Source organism: Orbicella franksi, chromosome 1, assembly GCF_964199315.1.
Source record: "Orbicella franksi chromosome 1, jaOrbFran1.1, whole genome shotgun sequence".
NCBI classification, from domain to species: domain Eukaryota; kingdom Metazoa; phylum Cnidaria; class Anthozoa; order Scleractinia; family Merulinidae; genus Orbicella; species Orbicella franksi.
In genome coordinates this window covers 42,089,649-42,107,033 of record NC_138145.1, presented here as the reverse complement: position 1 = coordinate 42,107,033, position 17,385 = coordinate 42,089,649, and the positions used below count along the sequence as shown (strand labels likewise).

The following is a 17,385-nucleotide window of genomic DNA, read 5'->3' as shown; positions in this document are numbered from 1 at the left end:
GTTGTGTACCCGACATAATCTGCGTCGCACAGATTACATTGAAATTTGTAAACCACGCATTGATTACTAACAATAGGGGGCTTCTTCTCTTTCGGAGCGAGAACTTGGCCAATCTTCTTGCTCTGGAAGACAGGTTTAATGTGGGCACCAATGTTGGCGCTCAGATTCTGCATTTGTCTTTTGACTGAATTAGCCGATTGCTGATCTTTAAATGGTAGTGGAATCATGATAGAAGTGGTGTCGTCACTTGCATTATTGGGTGCGTCGATGTTGTCGATATTATGCAGAAATTTGTTGATAGATGAATTGATCAAATTGATTGGATAGTCTAAGTTAAGGAAAATGGAGCGGAGCTTGTTGCACTCATCAGAAAACGCAGCAGGAGTAGATGACAGGCAACGAGCGCGATGAATGATAGTAGTGATCAAACAGCCTCTATAACGTTTGTCAACATGGCTGTGGTAATGAAAAAGTAAACCAGTGTTCGTACACTTCCTGTGGACTGATGTTTCGAGCCTCTTACCTCTGTTGGTGATATGCATGCCCACAAAAGAGATGGTGTTTTGTTCTGCTGCCTCCATGGTGAAGTTCAAATTGTCATGACAAGAGTTCAATTTTCCGAGAAAAGTGTTGGCTTCGTTGACGTCGGGCCAGCTTATAGAAAGAAGGGAGCTCGTTTTTCTCTTCCAGTTTTCCTACTATAGAGCACATGAACGTATTGGCTAGTAATGATCCAAGGGGAGAACCCATCGCCACGCCCTCCACTTGCTCGTAAAGCGCACCATTAAGTGGAAAAGTTGGTTTGTAGTTGCAAGCTTGAGCAGATCCGCAAGTTGGTCTTTGGTGAAGTTTAGATTGTAGGTGTCATTGAACCAGTTTTCTTTGAAAGCTTTCTCAACCAGTATTGTGATGGTTTCGTGAGCAGGAACGTTGGTAAACAGAGCGGTTACGTCATATGATACCAGTATGTGGTCAGTTTCAACAGGTATGTTTCTGATATCTTCAGAGAATTGAAAGATATCGCTGATGGCGCAGGCATTGGTTGACAGAGGCTTTAATTTCTCTTCCAGCCATTTTGCAAGCGGATAGTTGTATGTTCCAGTCGCAGATAATATTGGTCTCATAGACAGTTCAGGCTTGTGGGTCTTAGGTAACCCATACAAGTGTGCAAGTCTTGAGCCTTTAGGACAGAGAGTGTCGGCAAGTGATTTAGGTAAGATGTTTGCGTACCTTGGTATATAGCTCATTCTCCTTTTCTAGCAAGGGATGGTAGTGGTTTGGTGGTCTCCCACGCGTTTTAGGACGTTCAATGTTGCATCGAGGAAACTTGGTGGAATCACGAACAGAAGCGTCACATAACCGTTGATACTCAGTCTTATCCATCACCACGACCCCAGAACCTTTGTCAGGTTTGGTGATAACTGTGTCATGGCGGCGTTTGAGGTTGTTGATGGGTTGTAATAAAGCTTTAGCTGGTGTAGGGCCACGTCTCGCGATATAATTCAAAGCAATGGATCTCAAGGTGGCACAGGCAAGGTCTTTCTTGGAGTCCGATAGAAGCAGCCCTTCCAATTTCCAATAGGCCTTTTCGAAGCTTCCTTGAATATCTCGAGGAGATGTTTGCTGAGGTATTGCAAATTGTAGCCCTCTGCAAAGAACAAGTTTCTCGAAGAAAGATTAATGGTAGGACGATAGGTTGTTGATGTGTTTGTCGACGTCTACCTTCTTGTAGATCAAGCGGGTTAACTTTTGAGCATGAGTTTTCGTTAAGGATTGAGACTGACTCTTTTGTAGTGATGACAATATTCGTATTATGGCAACACGGCGGATGGTTGAGCAATTGGAGCGGATTTCATCATGGATATTGCGAAGTTCTTCTTGTATGGTCTTGAGATGGGCCAACTTTGATCTCAACTCTTCCTTCACAACTTGTTTCTGAAAATCGTTGGAAGATTTCTTCCATTTTTGTGACTTGGTTTCATCCACTTTCGCAAAGGTCGGAGTAAGGTTGAATGGCAGAGGCGTAGAAATTCTCTTCTTTTACGAATTTTAAAACGCGATAATCAACTGCACCTTTTCAGACGACTTGAAAAATGCAGTATTCCCTTCACAAAATGTGAGGGAGTAATCGAATTTCTACGCCTCTGCCAGAATTTCAACCTTACTCCGACCTTTGCGAAGGTGGATGAAACCAAGTCACAAAAATGGAAGAAATCCTTCAACGATTTTCAGAAACAAGTTGTGAAGGAAGAGTTGAGATCAAAGTTGGCCCAGCTCAAGACCATACAAGAAGAACTTCGCAACATCCATGATGAAATTCGCTCCAATTGCTCAACCATCCGCGCTGTAGAAGAAAAACTGGAAGAGAAAAACAAGCTCCCTTTCTGTAAGCGATACGTGGATGACACGTGGATGAAAAATTGAACTCTTGCCATGACAATTTGAAATTCACCATGGAGTTAGCAGAACAAAACACCATTTCTTTTGTGGGCATGAACATCACCAAAAGAGGTAAGAGGCTCGAAACATCAGTCCACAGGAAGTCTACGAATACTGGTTTACTTTTTCATTACCACAGCCATGTTGACAAACGTTACAGAGGCTGTTTGATCACTACTATGATTCATCGCGCTCATCACCTGTCATCTACTCCTGCTGCGTTTTCTGATGAGTGCAACAAGCTCCGCCCTATTTTCCTTAACTTAGACTATCCAATCAATTTGATCAATTCATCTATCAACACATTTCTGCATAATATCGACAATATCGACGCACCCAATAATACAAGTGACGACACCGCTTCTATCATGATTCCACTAACATTTAAGGTGGTTCGATACAGTTTTTTCTGGACCATACCTAGCATTTTCAATTGGCGTTTTCCCAACCTTCCCTTAATCCGATCGATGTGAAAATTACACCAGTTTTTGGAAAAGGATTGAAGTTTGGTTGAATATGTTTTTAAGGTAATCGATATTTCCATGGAAACGATAAACCAAATAACTGAAAATCGGTTAGGCATGTATTTTGTACGAACCAGATCTGCTATAGAAAAGCGGATGCCAATTTCTGAAATTACGATGCATGGCAAGGGGAATATGCAAGAATAACAAAAATTCTGTATGTTTGATTTCGAATAAATCGCGAAAACATTTCAAACCATGCTTTTTGTTAATGAAATTAAATGGACTGAAAGGAGAACACTATTTCAATGAAATTTCTCCAAAAGACACAAACAAAAGCCACATTTTGGTGTCATTTATTTGGTTTATCGTTTCCATGGAAATATCGATTACCTTTAAAAAACATATTCAACCAAACTTCAATCCTTTTCCAAAAACTGGTGTAATTTTCACACCGATCAGATTAAGGGAAGGTTGGGAAAACGCCAATTGAAAATGCTAGCTATGGTCCAGAAAAAACTGTATCGAACCACCGTAAAGATCAGCTATCGGCTAATTCAGTCAAAAGACAAATGCAGAATCTGAGCGCCAACATTGGTGCCCACATTAAACCTGTCTTCCAGAGCAAGAAGATTGGCCAAGTTCTCGCTCCGAAAGAGAAGAAGCCCCCTATTGTTAGTAATCAATGCGTGGTTTACAAATTTCAATGTAATCTGTGCGACGCAGATTATGTCGGGTACACAACCCGACATTTACACCAACGCATCGGCGAACACAAATACCCGGCGATCGGCAGGCACACAGAGGAGCATAGGCTAACGAAGTCTGCTTTAGAAGACAAACAATTTTCTATTTTGAAGAAATGCAGATCGTAGTTTGACTATTGTTTAGTGTTTGAAATACTTTTCATTTAGGAATTAAGCCTTGTGTTAAATACACAGAAAGACTCGATTCGTGCCAAACGTTTTACGCGACTCTTTGCGTGCAAATATTTTATATTTTAGGACTTTTTAGAATTTTTTATCAATTTTTTATCATTGTTTCCTTTGCATTCGTGTCCCTAGGAATTCTTAGTTTATATTTAAATTTGTGCCCATTTTATTCACTCATTTGACTTGATAGTGACGTTAAGCGAACGTCGAAAAGTCATCGTTGCGTTTAAACCAAAATGGTTTTAGGTTTTCCTATATTGTCGCAGTGTTTTATAGTTTAATTGTTAAGAAAATCTCTTCTTTTACGAAGATATATCATTTGCGTTACTTGAGGGTTAGCTGTGAACTTCCAGGAAATTGGCATCATAAATTTAATGATTAAGAAAATATAGGCCAGTTCATACCGATTTTTTAGTGCTCTAATAGGCCCTTTGCACGATCCAGTCACATGGTACAAAATCACACATGCTGGTGAGCAAGTTCCGCAGTGGGACTTCCAAAACAAAGGCAGGTCCAGGTGGACTGGTACGAGTTGCATTGTTTTGGAAGTCCCACTGTGCAACTTGCTCACCAGTATGTGTGATTTTGTACCATGTGACTGGATCGTGCAAAGGGCCTATTGCAACCCCAAGGGAAAATAGCCGTACTCACACAGCAAACGTGTCTTGGAATGGTGATGGTGTCCTAGTGTCTCATTCTTGTAGTGTAACTGAACCATTGGCTTGATATTTACTATGCAGTAGTTTCCCTCTGTTTTGTTGCTTAGAGGATTCTGCCTATCAGGGCGAATAGTGGTCAGTTATGACAGCTGTTATCGAGGCACTCTAGAGGGCGGATTATTTGCAGACTGCGCGCGTATTTGCCAGAAGGTTGATTTGTTTTCAAGCTCAAAAACGATAGAAACGTTGCACGAACAAATGCGACAGAGCTTACGCGTATGCTACAAATGAATCGACTCGGAGTATCTAGAGCCTGTTTTTTCCTCGTCCGTTCCTGATTTCCTTGAAATTTCGTTTTCAGTGATCTCGAGGCAAGAGACAACAAAGGGTGTACGCCACTTCATCTCTGCACCGTTTTTGATCGCACAAGGGCTGCTCGCAATCTTCTGGAACACGGAGCCGATGTGGATGCTAGGGACAATGAAGGCAGCACTCCCCTTCACCTTGCCGCGGCTTTCTGTGATTCGTTAAGTTCAGTAGATAACGAGTACAGCATGATCTTCCTGTTACTTAAACACGGAGCAAACGTCAACTTGAGAGACTCTGAAGGCAGCATTGCTCTCCACACAGCCGCTGCATTCGGAGAGGTCAGAATTGTGCGCAAATTAATCTTTGCAGGGAGTGATGTCAATGCGCTTGACGTCAGAGGGGACACACCGCTCACAGTGTCTGCGGGCTCAGGCCATCTGGATGTTGTTCGGCTACTGGTGGATAATGGAGCGGATTTGTTCACTGTCAACAAGCAAGGACTTACAGCAGCTAAGTGTGCAAAGAAGTTTGGCCACGAAGAAGTCGAGCAGTATCTTGACCAACTTCCAGACTCGGGTGTATAATCGTTTTGAGTTCATTGAGGTTTATCGTCGCAGGCCTGTTGTGATTTCAAAAGCTTTCGTTGCCGGTGAAAACGAACCAAAATAAGCTCAGTGAATGAGAATCGCTATCAGTTGTGTCGAAGAATTAGCTACGAAGGCTCGCTGTAATGTAACGTGGAAGACAAGTTTTGATGACCAAAGTTGGTTGCTATCCGTAGCGTACAGTAAATTGTGTCAAACAACCTGGTTATTTTTTCCATCTCTTGTCAAACAGTGAATGAGCAAAGTTGAAGTGCTCCGGCTTCAAAAAATGTAGACGAAGCTTGAAAAGAACTTTTAAGAGTGTTTTCAAACAAATGAAGAATCATTTTGGTGCGATTTCGGCCATTTGTCATTCCCACAATTTTTGCCCATAATTTTAAAGCAACCTTATTTACAGCTGTCTTTGTGTTTAGAGGTTTCTGATGACTGCAAAAACGTTGGTATGTTCATTAAGTCAAATCAAGTCATTTTTGTTCACCGCACACACACAAGTCAGAGAAGCAGAAATAAGAAATGGAAAGGAAGCCTGACGAGGAGCTATGGAGGCTTGTACTATTAATTTCCCTCGCCCATTACAGTGCTTTTTACAGATTTGATAATTGCTAAACATAACCTGGATTTCCTAAGCTTTCTTTCAAACGAAGCAAGAGAGGAAGAGTACAAACTGTCGTTATCTAGAGAGTTCACCACATCGGTTGGTCGCGATTTCAGATATTTATGAAAGCTCAAAAAACTCTCAAATAAACGACAAAGCGCGTAGTTTGCATAAAGACTGATGTTTTAAATCTCCTAACTGATTACTTTAAAGACGGTCAAGAACGAGCGAAGTGGTTTTTCCTTCAGATTTGACGAATAGATCCTTTTAGCTTGCACGTTTTGTTTTCCCATTTCAGATCACGTGACAGTCTCAGGGGAACAGTTTCTTTGTTCTTTACCTTCCTGCCGTCTTCCTGCCAGCGCGCAAATCACAAACTTTGAAAGAAATATCAGGCTACCCCCCCCCCCCCCTTTACAAATAAGCGGGCCGTAGCGCGAAAATTTCCCAGGTATGTTCTCTCGAAATAGGACAGACATACACCTTTTAAATAGCACGTTTCGGCGGCAAAATTTATCCCCTTTTCAGTTTAATGAGTCGCTGGTTAATTATTGAGTTCCTTACATAATTATATGAAGCAGGTAAAGCACAACCTCTTATTTAGCCTATAACCGCTAACGAATTCGCCTAAATTTTAAAAACAGTTCAAAACCTCCGTTAACTGTCTGCGCAGTGCTTAACTTACAGTACAAACTATTTTCAACGAGTGACTCTGGAAAGCTGGTACACTAACCTAGAACAAACGCCCGGCCTCTTAACAAATGTCAACAACTATCGGCGCCTTACAAACGACTTATCCATGACGGAAACGAAACCAACAAACGGACTTCTAACAGACCGACTTAATTTGACTAGCAATAGACGGACCAAAAACCGACCAATTTGACTAACAATAGACGGATCGAAACCCACCAATGACTGATGACAAACTTTACACGAGTCTTTCAGCCAATACCATCATGGCTAAACTGACCAATCACGTTCAACGGACCAGACTTACAACATCATCGAATGACAAACACCATTCACTTGACTCTGAAGATGAATGACTTCCGCTCAGGTTGTCGAAATGTCAGTCACCAACAACAGTTCTTTTCAGAATTACCCTCACCCGGGCGATCACACTGTAGGAACTACTGATACTCCTGGGTTCAAACCATTTACTTTGTAGGAGGGTTGTCGTACTCTGGTCGGTAACCAATTCCTCAGAGCCAGAAAAACACTAAATGATGAGGACAATGATACTACTGAGGATGAAAGAGGGAGAAATAATATATCTATTTCTATTATGCTCAATTACAAAGACAGAACCACCTAAAATTCTCGGAAATTTAAAACGGCGATCGAAAAATTGAGAAAGGGGTTTGGTGCGAGCCGCAGCACGCATCACTAATTTACTCGCTCGCCCTTTTCTGCACTTCTCTTCCAACTTACGGAAAGCCTGTCAGAGACCTGTTCTAATCTGTCTTCTTAGACCATAGAGAACTTTATTAGGATCGGAAAGTGCCTCCGCGCAGTCCGTGTACTAAATGTTTCCCTATAAAATGTCTGTAGTCATCGATATGATCGCATCACGATAATCTTTTTGAACAGTAACCAGTTACCACAGCAACGAAAAAGGCTGTCAAAAGCACCCGTAATTTTACACTTAAATACTTTTAATACAAACGGCACTCAAAACGAGATTGATGACCTCAATAATTATTGAACATCAGTATGTTAAAGTGAAAAAAATCTAGGCAGAGTGTAGTTAACGATCTTTTTTCAGTGGTATGAATCTTTTACTTACAGTGCATAACTAAACTGATGTAGTGAAAGGGAGAATTAAGTTTCAGTCGTGTACTGTACGTAATATTCATACCACTGAAAAAATGATAGTACATAACTAAACTGATGTAGTGAAAGGGAGAATTAAGTTTCAGTCGTGTACTGTAAGTAATATTCATACCACTGAAAAAATGATTGTATTTTCTTTGCTAACCTGAGTATCAGGCCTTTCGTAGCAAGAGTGGAGGGGTAGGGGGAAATTGCCGGGGTGTTTCCTCCTCCAACCCCGCGAGTAAGAAAAGCGTAATACTCAGGCTACTTTAAATTCATTTGGCGTTTTTATCCACGGCTTGTTTGGGTAATTTACCCGGGTAATTTATGATTTGATACAGAAAATATATACTAGAGTTAACATAAGAACAAAAATACCGAGATGATTAATAATGGTAATAGGACTGAGTGGAGTCCAATTTGGTCTGTAATCATACGAGTGATTAACAAAATCGGACGACCGCGAAGCGGGAGTCCGATTTGTTATTCACGAGTATGATTACAGACTGAATTGGACGACACGATTGTCAAAAGTATGACAAAATTCGAGAAACGAACAAACCATCGATTGAGCGCTGAACGATTAAACGTCGTTATGAATGCTGAAAAACACAGCAGTTTACTCAACATAGTGCACCACAACAGCGCGCGCAAAATGACGCGTACTGTCCAATCACAAGCATGACGCGTACACTGTTCAATTAATGCTCAAATTGGGCTGCTGATAGCCAATCACGTTCGAGAATTTTGTTAAAGTTTTGATTAACATCGTATTGCAAACTTCTGTGCGACTGTTTTTTTGATAATATCTTCTCACGAAAAAAAAATCATTACTGTCAACACCAAAAGTCGAAAACAAATTTTGAAACAAACACTTGAAAATACTGGTGAAATGAAACTGATGATAAAATTTCAGCTGTGTTTGTACAATTTCTCTGAACTTTGAATTCTATTTTCTCGAGTTCCCATGGGTAATTGTTTTTGGTGTTATTTCAGGCATAAATTTATATCTTAATCTTCAAGAAAATGTAAAAAGGACTGCAAAATATCTAAAATTATTCTGGCACCAGGATTTTTTCCATTAAAAACTGAAATTGCTCTATTTCCTCTGATTTCTCTTATTTCGTCTTAGCACTTTTGCATGCTTTTCGCAATATTTTTTCTTTGCAATACAACCCGGAAGATTTCGTATTTTGGGGGCTCAAATGCTTGTCAAGGCATGTTGATCTGTTACCAAGCACAGGGTCCCGCCAATCACAACGTGACAAACCCCAAGGGATCCACAACACGTGCTCAACGAAGGCCAATCAAAGCCCGCCAACGCGGTCCATTGAGGGTTGTCAGTTCCAACGTGTCTCAGGGAATCGATCTTCTCCTCTGGCCTGGTCTTTACTTCGTCTTCAACGTTCTGCTTCAAGATGATTATTTCCGCGGTTTTAATTCCTTTATTTGCATCGGCGGTTTTCTGCTCAGATGTGATTGAGCTCGGAGACAGCAATTTCAGTGATGGCGTGAAAGACGAAGAGATTATGTTGGTAGAATTTTTCGCTCCATGGTACGTGAAGACCCTAAAGTTGCTTTCGATTAGCCAGGTTGAATAGTGCCTGATATTATTATCCCAAATGGAGTGGATTCACACAGCTTCGTTTCATAACCTTTCCTTTATCCAACCAGGTGTGGACACTGCAAACGACTGGCTCCGGAATACGAGACAGCAGCTACAACCCTCAAGAAAGAAGACCCACCGATCCCTCTAGCAAAGGTAAGAGAAGTTCACTCCTGAGAACATGTCCGTCTTCTATCTCTCTGATCTGGTACATTTTTTGCTTTACTTCGCATTCTTGTTCAATCAGTGTTAATCGTCTCATAATTGTTTGTTTTGAAATCTACATGGTTGTTTGGTCCCTGCAGCTGAGTCATTCAATTAGACCTGAAAGAAATGCCAAGCAGTTTGAAAACAAATCTGTTCATTTCATTAGAGAGAATATGGTTAAATGAATTATAATTTATTAGAAATCACATATTATTAAATGTTGCCTCTCGCTTAAATTTCTCAAAAATTAGTATTGGTATTTTTTTGACATAAAATATGTATGAAAAGTATTTATATTATATTGATCATATGACATGATTTCTTGTTGGTTGTGTTGTGGGTTTGAATCAGGCCAACAAACTATGTGGTTATGATGTACCATTGCACTTGTGGGCTGTGTACTTTAGGGTTGTCAGAAATAGGCGTTTGTTGGAAAAATCACCATGGACATTGTGATGTTGGTTGGGGATGGCAAAATCAACCACCTGCTCTAGTTAAAATTGAATTCTCTACAAATTAAGTCACCTTCAAATCGTTGTGACTCAACCCTAGTGCTCATCACATGAACATAAGAATCCTCATTAACACTCGCCAAGGCAGATTTGGGAGGGGAGAGGGTGAGGACTCAATGCATGATATTTTTTAGAAATTTGTTGATGTTCTCTAGCCTGCATTGCAGATGGAAATTTACCCGTAAATAACCTTCTGCGAATTAGTGCACAAATCCTTGTCTGAGACCCCCAACAAATTACTAGGATCTGAGTAGCCATGTGTGATTGGTCTCTTCATAAAGCAATTGTTTAACTGGTGATGAATTGATCTTATTGGGTATCAAAGAATCTCCTGCTAACTTTAACCGGAAAGGATCCCCAAGTGGAAATAATGCATGTTAGCAAGCAGAAGTAGAATGCTGCCTTTGAAGCAGTGATCTCAGGTTGAAGTGACTGATCTCCTCCCTGATCATTCTTCCAAGAGAAAAAGTGTTTTTTAATGTACCCACTGGCTTTGGAAAGCTTTTTAAAATATTTCAATGCCTTCTGATCATTGCGGATATTGGAAATGACAAACCCCATGGTTCAAGCACTGTTGTTCTTATCTGGTTGCAATCACTGATGGAGAACGAAGTTCAGTACTCCAAGTCTTTAACCAATTGGGGTATTCCAGCTCTATGTCCATCACAAATGACGAAAACGTAGAGATCATAAAACAAGTTTTAAATGGAAACTACATCTTGGTGTTTAGTTCGCCTGAATGGTCGTGTCAAATTACACGGACTCCTATGGTTCGTGACATTCGCACGTTTTTCTGTTCTTTTTTTAATTTCAGTCTCTCAGCCTTTTTTGCCTCACACTTGTTTGTGAAGGGCATTTTATGCTGTGTTATTAGGAGAACTTTTAAGCGGAGTAGAACCATTTGACCGTTTGACCATTTGGCAGGTCAACATAGGCCTGCATGGTTTCTGTTTTTATCTGTCGCTTTGTATTTTTTTGACACCTCAATAAATGTTTTGCAATCGTTTGTGGGCTCTGTGGAAGTATTGGCAATAACCAATTAGAGATGAAAAATATTTCAAACGCGACTTCCGGTGTTCATTTTCTTCGGTGGGGGTATAGAACAAAGATTTGTCCGCTACTTCACAGATGCTAGTAACCTGCGGTAGGTAGTGTCTGTGACGCAGGCTAACATTCTAAAGTCCTATAAGGATCTGGCAATTTTGCAAATTCTGACATCAGTTGTATTATTCTGTTACAATTTTATGAGGTAGAATGCAACGGACGTTTTTACCAATATCAAGCAAATAATATCAACAAGTTTTTGTATTTTTCATATAAACCAAAAACCAGCCCTATAAATCAATTTACCAGGCCAGATTTAGTAACTGCACGAGTTTTTTTTCAGGATCCATTGCAAACTCATAAAAGTATAAAATCCTAAACTTGCAAAAATTTATAGAGAAATGTTTTCGTGGGGGAAATAGCCAACTGGTCTGCCTCCGGCCAGTTGGGATTTTTAAGCCTGTTATGTTTATTTGCAATATTTGTTTTTCCAGCTCAAGTGGCATGCCTGAAAACTAGCCAGTTGTAGCTAAGTGCATCAACCAATATAAACATTCAACATTTAACATTTTAACATTTAACAAAACAGATAAGAAACAATCCATCTTTTCTGGGAATGCTCAGTAACGAAAACCTTCTTGGGAAGGGTTCATTTTTTTTCATTTTAATCCATTTGATACCAGCCTCGCACATTTTGGATATCTGTGAATGTTTAGGTTTTAGAGGAGAGAAAGATGGTATTTTAGTAAGCTACTGTTTGCTCCTTACAAGGTATTATAATTATTTATTGCTGCAAATTTAAGAACATCTCTCCATCTATCAGAGAAGAGGGGGGGCAAGGGTATTTTTGTGACACCGTGATCCTGTTTTTTTTTGTGCTCTGTGAATCGTGATTTGATAAAAAAACTGTTCCGTGAATCGTGATTGAAGTGTATTCTGTGAGGCGTGAAATGCAAAAGTCCTTGGCTGTGAATTGTGAATAGATAAGAAATAAATCGTGAGTGTCTAAAGTTGAATTCGTAGCTGAATTTCACTGCATTGTGATCAGATTTTTTCCATGACCTTAGTGATTCGTGAAATTGAAAATTTACTATTGTAACTTCATGACAAGACCCCCCCTTGCCCCTCCTCAGAGAATGTGCGTGACAGCTGAAGTATAATCTAGACATTGAAAAACAAATATCCATTGTGATCGATTCACAAAATAAATTTCAACAGAAGTGGCACAAAATACTTCATGCACTTCATTGCTATATAGTTTGCAGGCAGGTTCCAAATGTGAGTCTGCTCGCAGGCTATATCTCACTCTCCTTATCCTGATATTAAGCTTCTGAAAAACAAGCTTGCTAAGCGCTGCATCCTGGAATACAATTCGTTGTAAAAATTGGCAAGTTTGGGGTCCCATAGTTTCATGAGTTATTAACAGATTCTTATGAAACTTTACAAATTTATTAAATTGAGTGAGGAGGCTTATTTTTTATTTGAATGGAAAAAAAAAAAGAAAAAAAAAGAAAAACAGGAAAGCATGACATCAGTAGAAAGGTCTATTTGTTCATTAACTGTAACATGGTTTCAAAATAGGTTTTAATCATTTTATTCTTATTCTTTCTGTACCAAATAAATACTAAATATAGAGTTAACATTCACACATCCTTGACCAAAGGATTTTTGTTTTATTCCACCTAACCCCTCTGGAACTCCATACCTTCCTTTATTTTGGGTTTTGGGCCTTACCCCCCCCCCCCCCCCCCCGAAACACACACACTGTAATTTCCTGTTACCTTCCAAGGTGACTATATGTATTTTCTGGAACTTCACAATGTGAAAGGCATAATGAATCCATACATCAGGTGCTTGTTGGGAATCTTTGAGAGACTATTGGAAACGCTGGCTGCCCTCCTGCCATAATGTTCAGAAAGTGATCATAAATCTACAAATGACTTTGGGTTCTTAGTCTCCTTCACAGCCACAGGGCAGAAGAAAATGCAGGTTCGATTGCCCGGGAGAATTAACTTTTGCTCTTGGGCAAGTGAAAATGGAAGTTTGGTGGTCCAGTGGGCAAGTGAAATTAGCATCAGTTATCTTGCTATTGACAATTTCCAATCAAAAACAATTTCAAACCTGATGACTTAAAGATGAGCAAAACAATGAGTTGAAAGCATGGATTAATTCAAAATCCAAGCATACTTTGCTCACATTTGTTGCGTGCCTATTGGACAAGTAATATTTTAGTGGGGGCTACTGAAAACTGAAATGTACTGTCCCACTGGGCTACTGAATTTCAAAATTTTTTTCCTGCCCTGAGCCATTGTTTGGAGTTGTCATGCAATGCTCCCTCACCTAACAACAAATACTAAAACTCAATCTGCCTTCCTTTCCTTTTGTTCTCCCTGCAACCACTTTGACTGTAACAGTTGCTGTTTGCTAATTAATATTTATACACTTTTTAGCTGATCCATGATACATGACACAGGGCTTGACTTTCAGGAAAAAAACCTTGGAGCCAGCTGGCCTCCAAGTTTTCAGATTTAGTCACTAGCAAAAGTATTTCAGTGAAAAGCATTGGCATTGGCATTGGCAACCCCAGTGGTCGCAACATCGAGCTCTGTGACAAAGTACTGCTACCTGCTGGAGCTCGATGTGTGTGCTGTCTTTTTGAAAGCACTGCATCTTTATCAGTTGTTAAATTAACCATCAATTATTTTAATTTATAATCAATTCTTTCAATGTATTGTCAATTCATTTAATATATGATCAATTATTTTGATTTATTATCAAGTTGTAGTCATGGAAATGTGAAGCACAAAAATAACTATTGTTAGGGCTGAGAATATGTAAATTTGTCACTCATTCAGAAGTGATCAGATCGATATGTCAACAACTAATATTGACTTTCCGACATATTGACTTTCCGAAGTAATGTTGGAATTTAGTTTCTTGAAATATACACTTTTCTCCGATTGTACTCATTCCTGTTGACACACATGTGACCAAGTCATTTCTAGTAGCTGTTTTAAAGGCTAAAGCTCCAGCATACTACAGTATGTGTTGAGTCTTTGACTCCTTGAGAAATTTTCTCATCAATCCTCCAAGTTCACATATCAGCAGAACTACAAATGAAACATAAACAAGGCTATTGGAAAAATCCGTAGCTCAACTTATCAGTCCATATCATTCAACCAAAACACTCTTGTGGCCAAAAGTTCAAAGCGCAGTTAGAAAACTAGATATACACAAAATTATCTATGGCAACACAAACATTTTGAAAGGGAAGGTGTTCCAGGAAATTCATAGAGACTGTGCAGGTGTCAAGATAAAATATTTCAATTATCCTAACATTTGGGGGTGGATAAATGTTTAAATTGTACTAAACAAAATCATAAATATTGTGGTTCAAGGGCAGACTGATTTTGACTTTTTTGTGACCTGGTTGATTATCTTCAATACCCATTCAAACATATCACCACTGATCGAAGTAGATCCCCCCATTCTGTAAGCAATGTGTCCACGACTTCTGCATAGTTCTTCTTTGTTTTAATTTATTATCAGTTATTCTAATTTATCATTTCTTATTACCTTGTTAGGTGGACTGCACTGAAGCAGGTAAAGACACTTGCAGTAAACATGGAGTCAGTGGCTATCCAACACTGAAAATTTTTCGCAATGGAGCATTTTCAAAGGATTACGATGGCCCTCGGGATTCTAGTAAGTGTCTGATTGTGTTATACATGTGAATGTAAGCCTGTTACTTTGCACTTATATGTGCCTTTTGTTTACTCTTTCAGAGGGCATCATTGCACACATGAAAAAGCAAGCTGGACCTTCATCTAAAGGTCAGTATTAAACAAGAGAGGATCCAAGGTTGGGTTGATGTGCTGTGAAGCAAATCTTTGCTCCAGGGGTGCGAGGCGTTGGTGCTTGGGATTTCAAGTGATGGGTATGATGGAATGGGGCCATAAATCAAAACCTCTCATAACTCCCTAGGACATTCAACAACCCTTCCGGAAAAAAAATACCCAGGGGAATGCAGCAACTCCCCCCCCCCCCTAAAAAAAAATTCCTTAGACATTCAACGATCCCCCCCCCCCCAAAATTCCTTCACCAAAAATTAACCCTAACAGAAACAAATTTCTGAGCCTAACAAATTTCCAGAAGGAATTAAAAAGATATAGATAATCATGATGTTATGTTTATTCATCATTCCATTTGAATTTATCTTTTTCTGATTTGGCAGTCGTCCATAGTAGAAATAATCAAGAACTTCTTCTGTTTCAACCACAGCATAATTTATAAATCCCTACTTAAATCAACCCACACTAAGGTTTTTTGTTTTCAGGAGTATGTCTGTCTATGTGAGACAAACATGATACAGTTATTTCTCCACTCAGAAGATGTGTTCTATATATGTTTGTTTTGTAGAAATAACAGACGTGGAGAAAATGAACCAGTTTCTCGCAAATGCAGAGGTACCTGTTATTGTTGGTAAGTGACAAAGTTTTTCTAGTCTTTTACATTGTTCCCTGGCTTTTCACCGTTTATCCACAGACATATTGCCATGCTTGGCTTTTTCTGTATTTTCATTTAGAAAATAGCCCAAAGAAAATATGCATGCTGATTGGTTTAAAATCGTATTTCTATAGCTCAATAGCGACACATTGTTGTTGTTGCACCATTTGTATTATTCTTTGGGTTGTTTCTAATGAAGATAGAAACCATTTTCTTTGTGTTTATATGGAGTTAAAGTAATACTGGTGAAAGTTTGGGACAACTCCAAAAAGCTGTGGAAATGCTCACCTTATGGCTTGAGTTCCCACAGCATTTCTCTTTCTCCCAAACCCCCATTCATGTTTCTTTAACTCGACAGAAATGGCAAAAATGTTTTCTTTCTCTTAATTAAAATGCTATTGGAGTTTGAAGTATATTGCAGTTAAACCTCTTTTTGGTTGACACCAATAGGACATTCCCTGCTGTTTGCATTTTTCTGTGTACTGGAGGCTCGTTAAACTGGATTTAAATGTCATTTCTCATTATCAGCTACCAGTACATTTTCCAGTCCTCATTTCTCAGTTTAAAATTTTGACCAATTTTTTGTTATCAATTAAACCCCATCCAGACCCTAAACCAAGTGATTAAATTATTTCATTTTAGGATTCTTTGAGAAGGATGATGACCTTAAAGCTGAATTCATGAAGGCGGCCGGTGAATTGAGGGAGAAGTACAAGTTTGTGCACACTCAAAGTGGAGAGGTCATGGCAGACAAGGGACACAGAGAGTATGTCGAACTAACTCTCTTTCTCTCCTCTTGTTAAAAGTACTCATCTCTCTAACACTCTTGGGCTAAGTTATTTTGGACTCTGGATTTTAAACCTGGGCGCCCTGTCTTGTATTAAATCCCTCCGCACTTTGATTCATAGCCACCAGCTGGGGTTTTTGAAAAGTTTCTGTTCTATTTACAATATTGGTTGGCTTATTTAGTGTCCCCAATTAGCACAGTGCTACCAAGTACCCCCACAGGAGGGATTTTTTTCTGAGACCCCCACCCATTTAGAAATGCTAATTAAGCTTCATATGATAGACCTCTTTAGCTTGGGCAGTTTGTTTTCCCATTGTAGACCACCTGATATTCTCTCGAGAATTTTTCTTTTATCCATCTTAAAATTATTCATTCATATGCACACAGCTATTTAAAAATTTGAAAGCAAGAATAAGCAAGAATTATTCTCAAGAGTATCATCATGTGGTCTACAATGGGAAAACAAACCACCCAAGCTAAAGAGGTCTGTTCTTTAAAGTTTTTGGTTGTTCAGAACCCCCCAGCCTCCAGGAAATTCCATTCCCTTCTGCATGGGAAGTATGGATATTTTTCTGGAACGGCACAATATAGTTAAAATATAATTCAATGTAGTAAACCACAAGGAGCAGGAGGCATTTGTAAGTGTTTTTGTGTTTTTTTTGGTGTTTTGGTGGTTGGGGACTCCAGGGGTAGATCCTGATTTTAATGCATGGTACCTTTAACTTTCAGTGAGTTGGTCATTTTCCGACCAACGCATCTTCATTCAAAGTTAGAGCCAGAGAAGGAAGTGTACAAAGGAGTGGGTGACATATTTTACATCAGAAAGTTTCTTGAGGCCTCTGTTCATGGACTTGTTGGTCACATGACCCCGGACAACCAAGATCAGTTTAAGCAGCCTTTGT

General features: G+C 39.4%; 2 protein-coding genes across 7 annotated transcripts in view; both read left to right on the top strand.

Annotated features, from left to right (window-relative positions):
- Positions 1-6,175, top strand: part of LOC145480989 (uncharacterized) — a 28,295-nt gene extending 22,120 nt beyond the window's left edge. For all 6 annotated transcript variants that reach the window (XM_081459355.1, XM_081459381.1, XM_081459372.1 and 3 more), the window contains one exon: positions 4,856-6,175. In XM_081459355.1, the coding sequence (XP_081315481.1) occupies positions 4,856-5,387 (532 nt within the window). In that variant the 3' untranslated portion in view covers positions 5,388-6,175. The remainder of the gene's footprint in view (positions 1-4,855) is intronic.
- Positions 6,176-8,985: 2,810 nt separating this feature from the next.
- LOC145481544 (protein disulfide-isomerase A3-like) overlaps positions 8,986-17,385 on the top strand; it is a 17,938-nt gene continuing 9,538 nt past the window's right edge. Inside the window, exons 1-7 of the mRNA XM_081460036.1 lie at positions 8,986-9,376; positions 9,496-9,583; positions 14,775-14,895; positions 14,976-15,023; positions 15,610-15,672; positions 16,339-16,462; positions 17,213-17,385. The exon at positions 17,213-17,385 is cut by the window's right edge and continues 42 nt beyond it. Coding sequence (XP_081316162.1) covers positions 9,240-9,376; positions 9,496-9,583; positions 14,775-14,895; positions 14,976-15,023; positions 15,610-15,672; positions 16,339-16,462; positions 17,213-17,385 — 754 coding nt within the window. The 5' untranslated portion in view covers positions 8,986-9,239. The remainder of the gene's footprint in view (positions 9,377-9,495; positions 9,584-14,774; positions 14,896-14,975; positions 15,024-15,609; positions 15,673-16,338; positions 16,463-17,212) is intronic.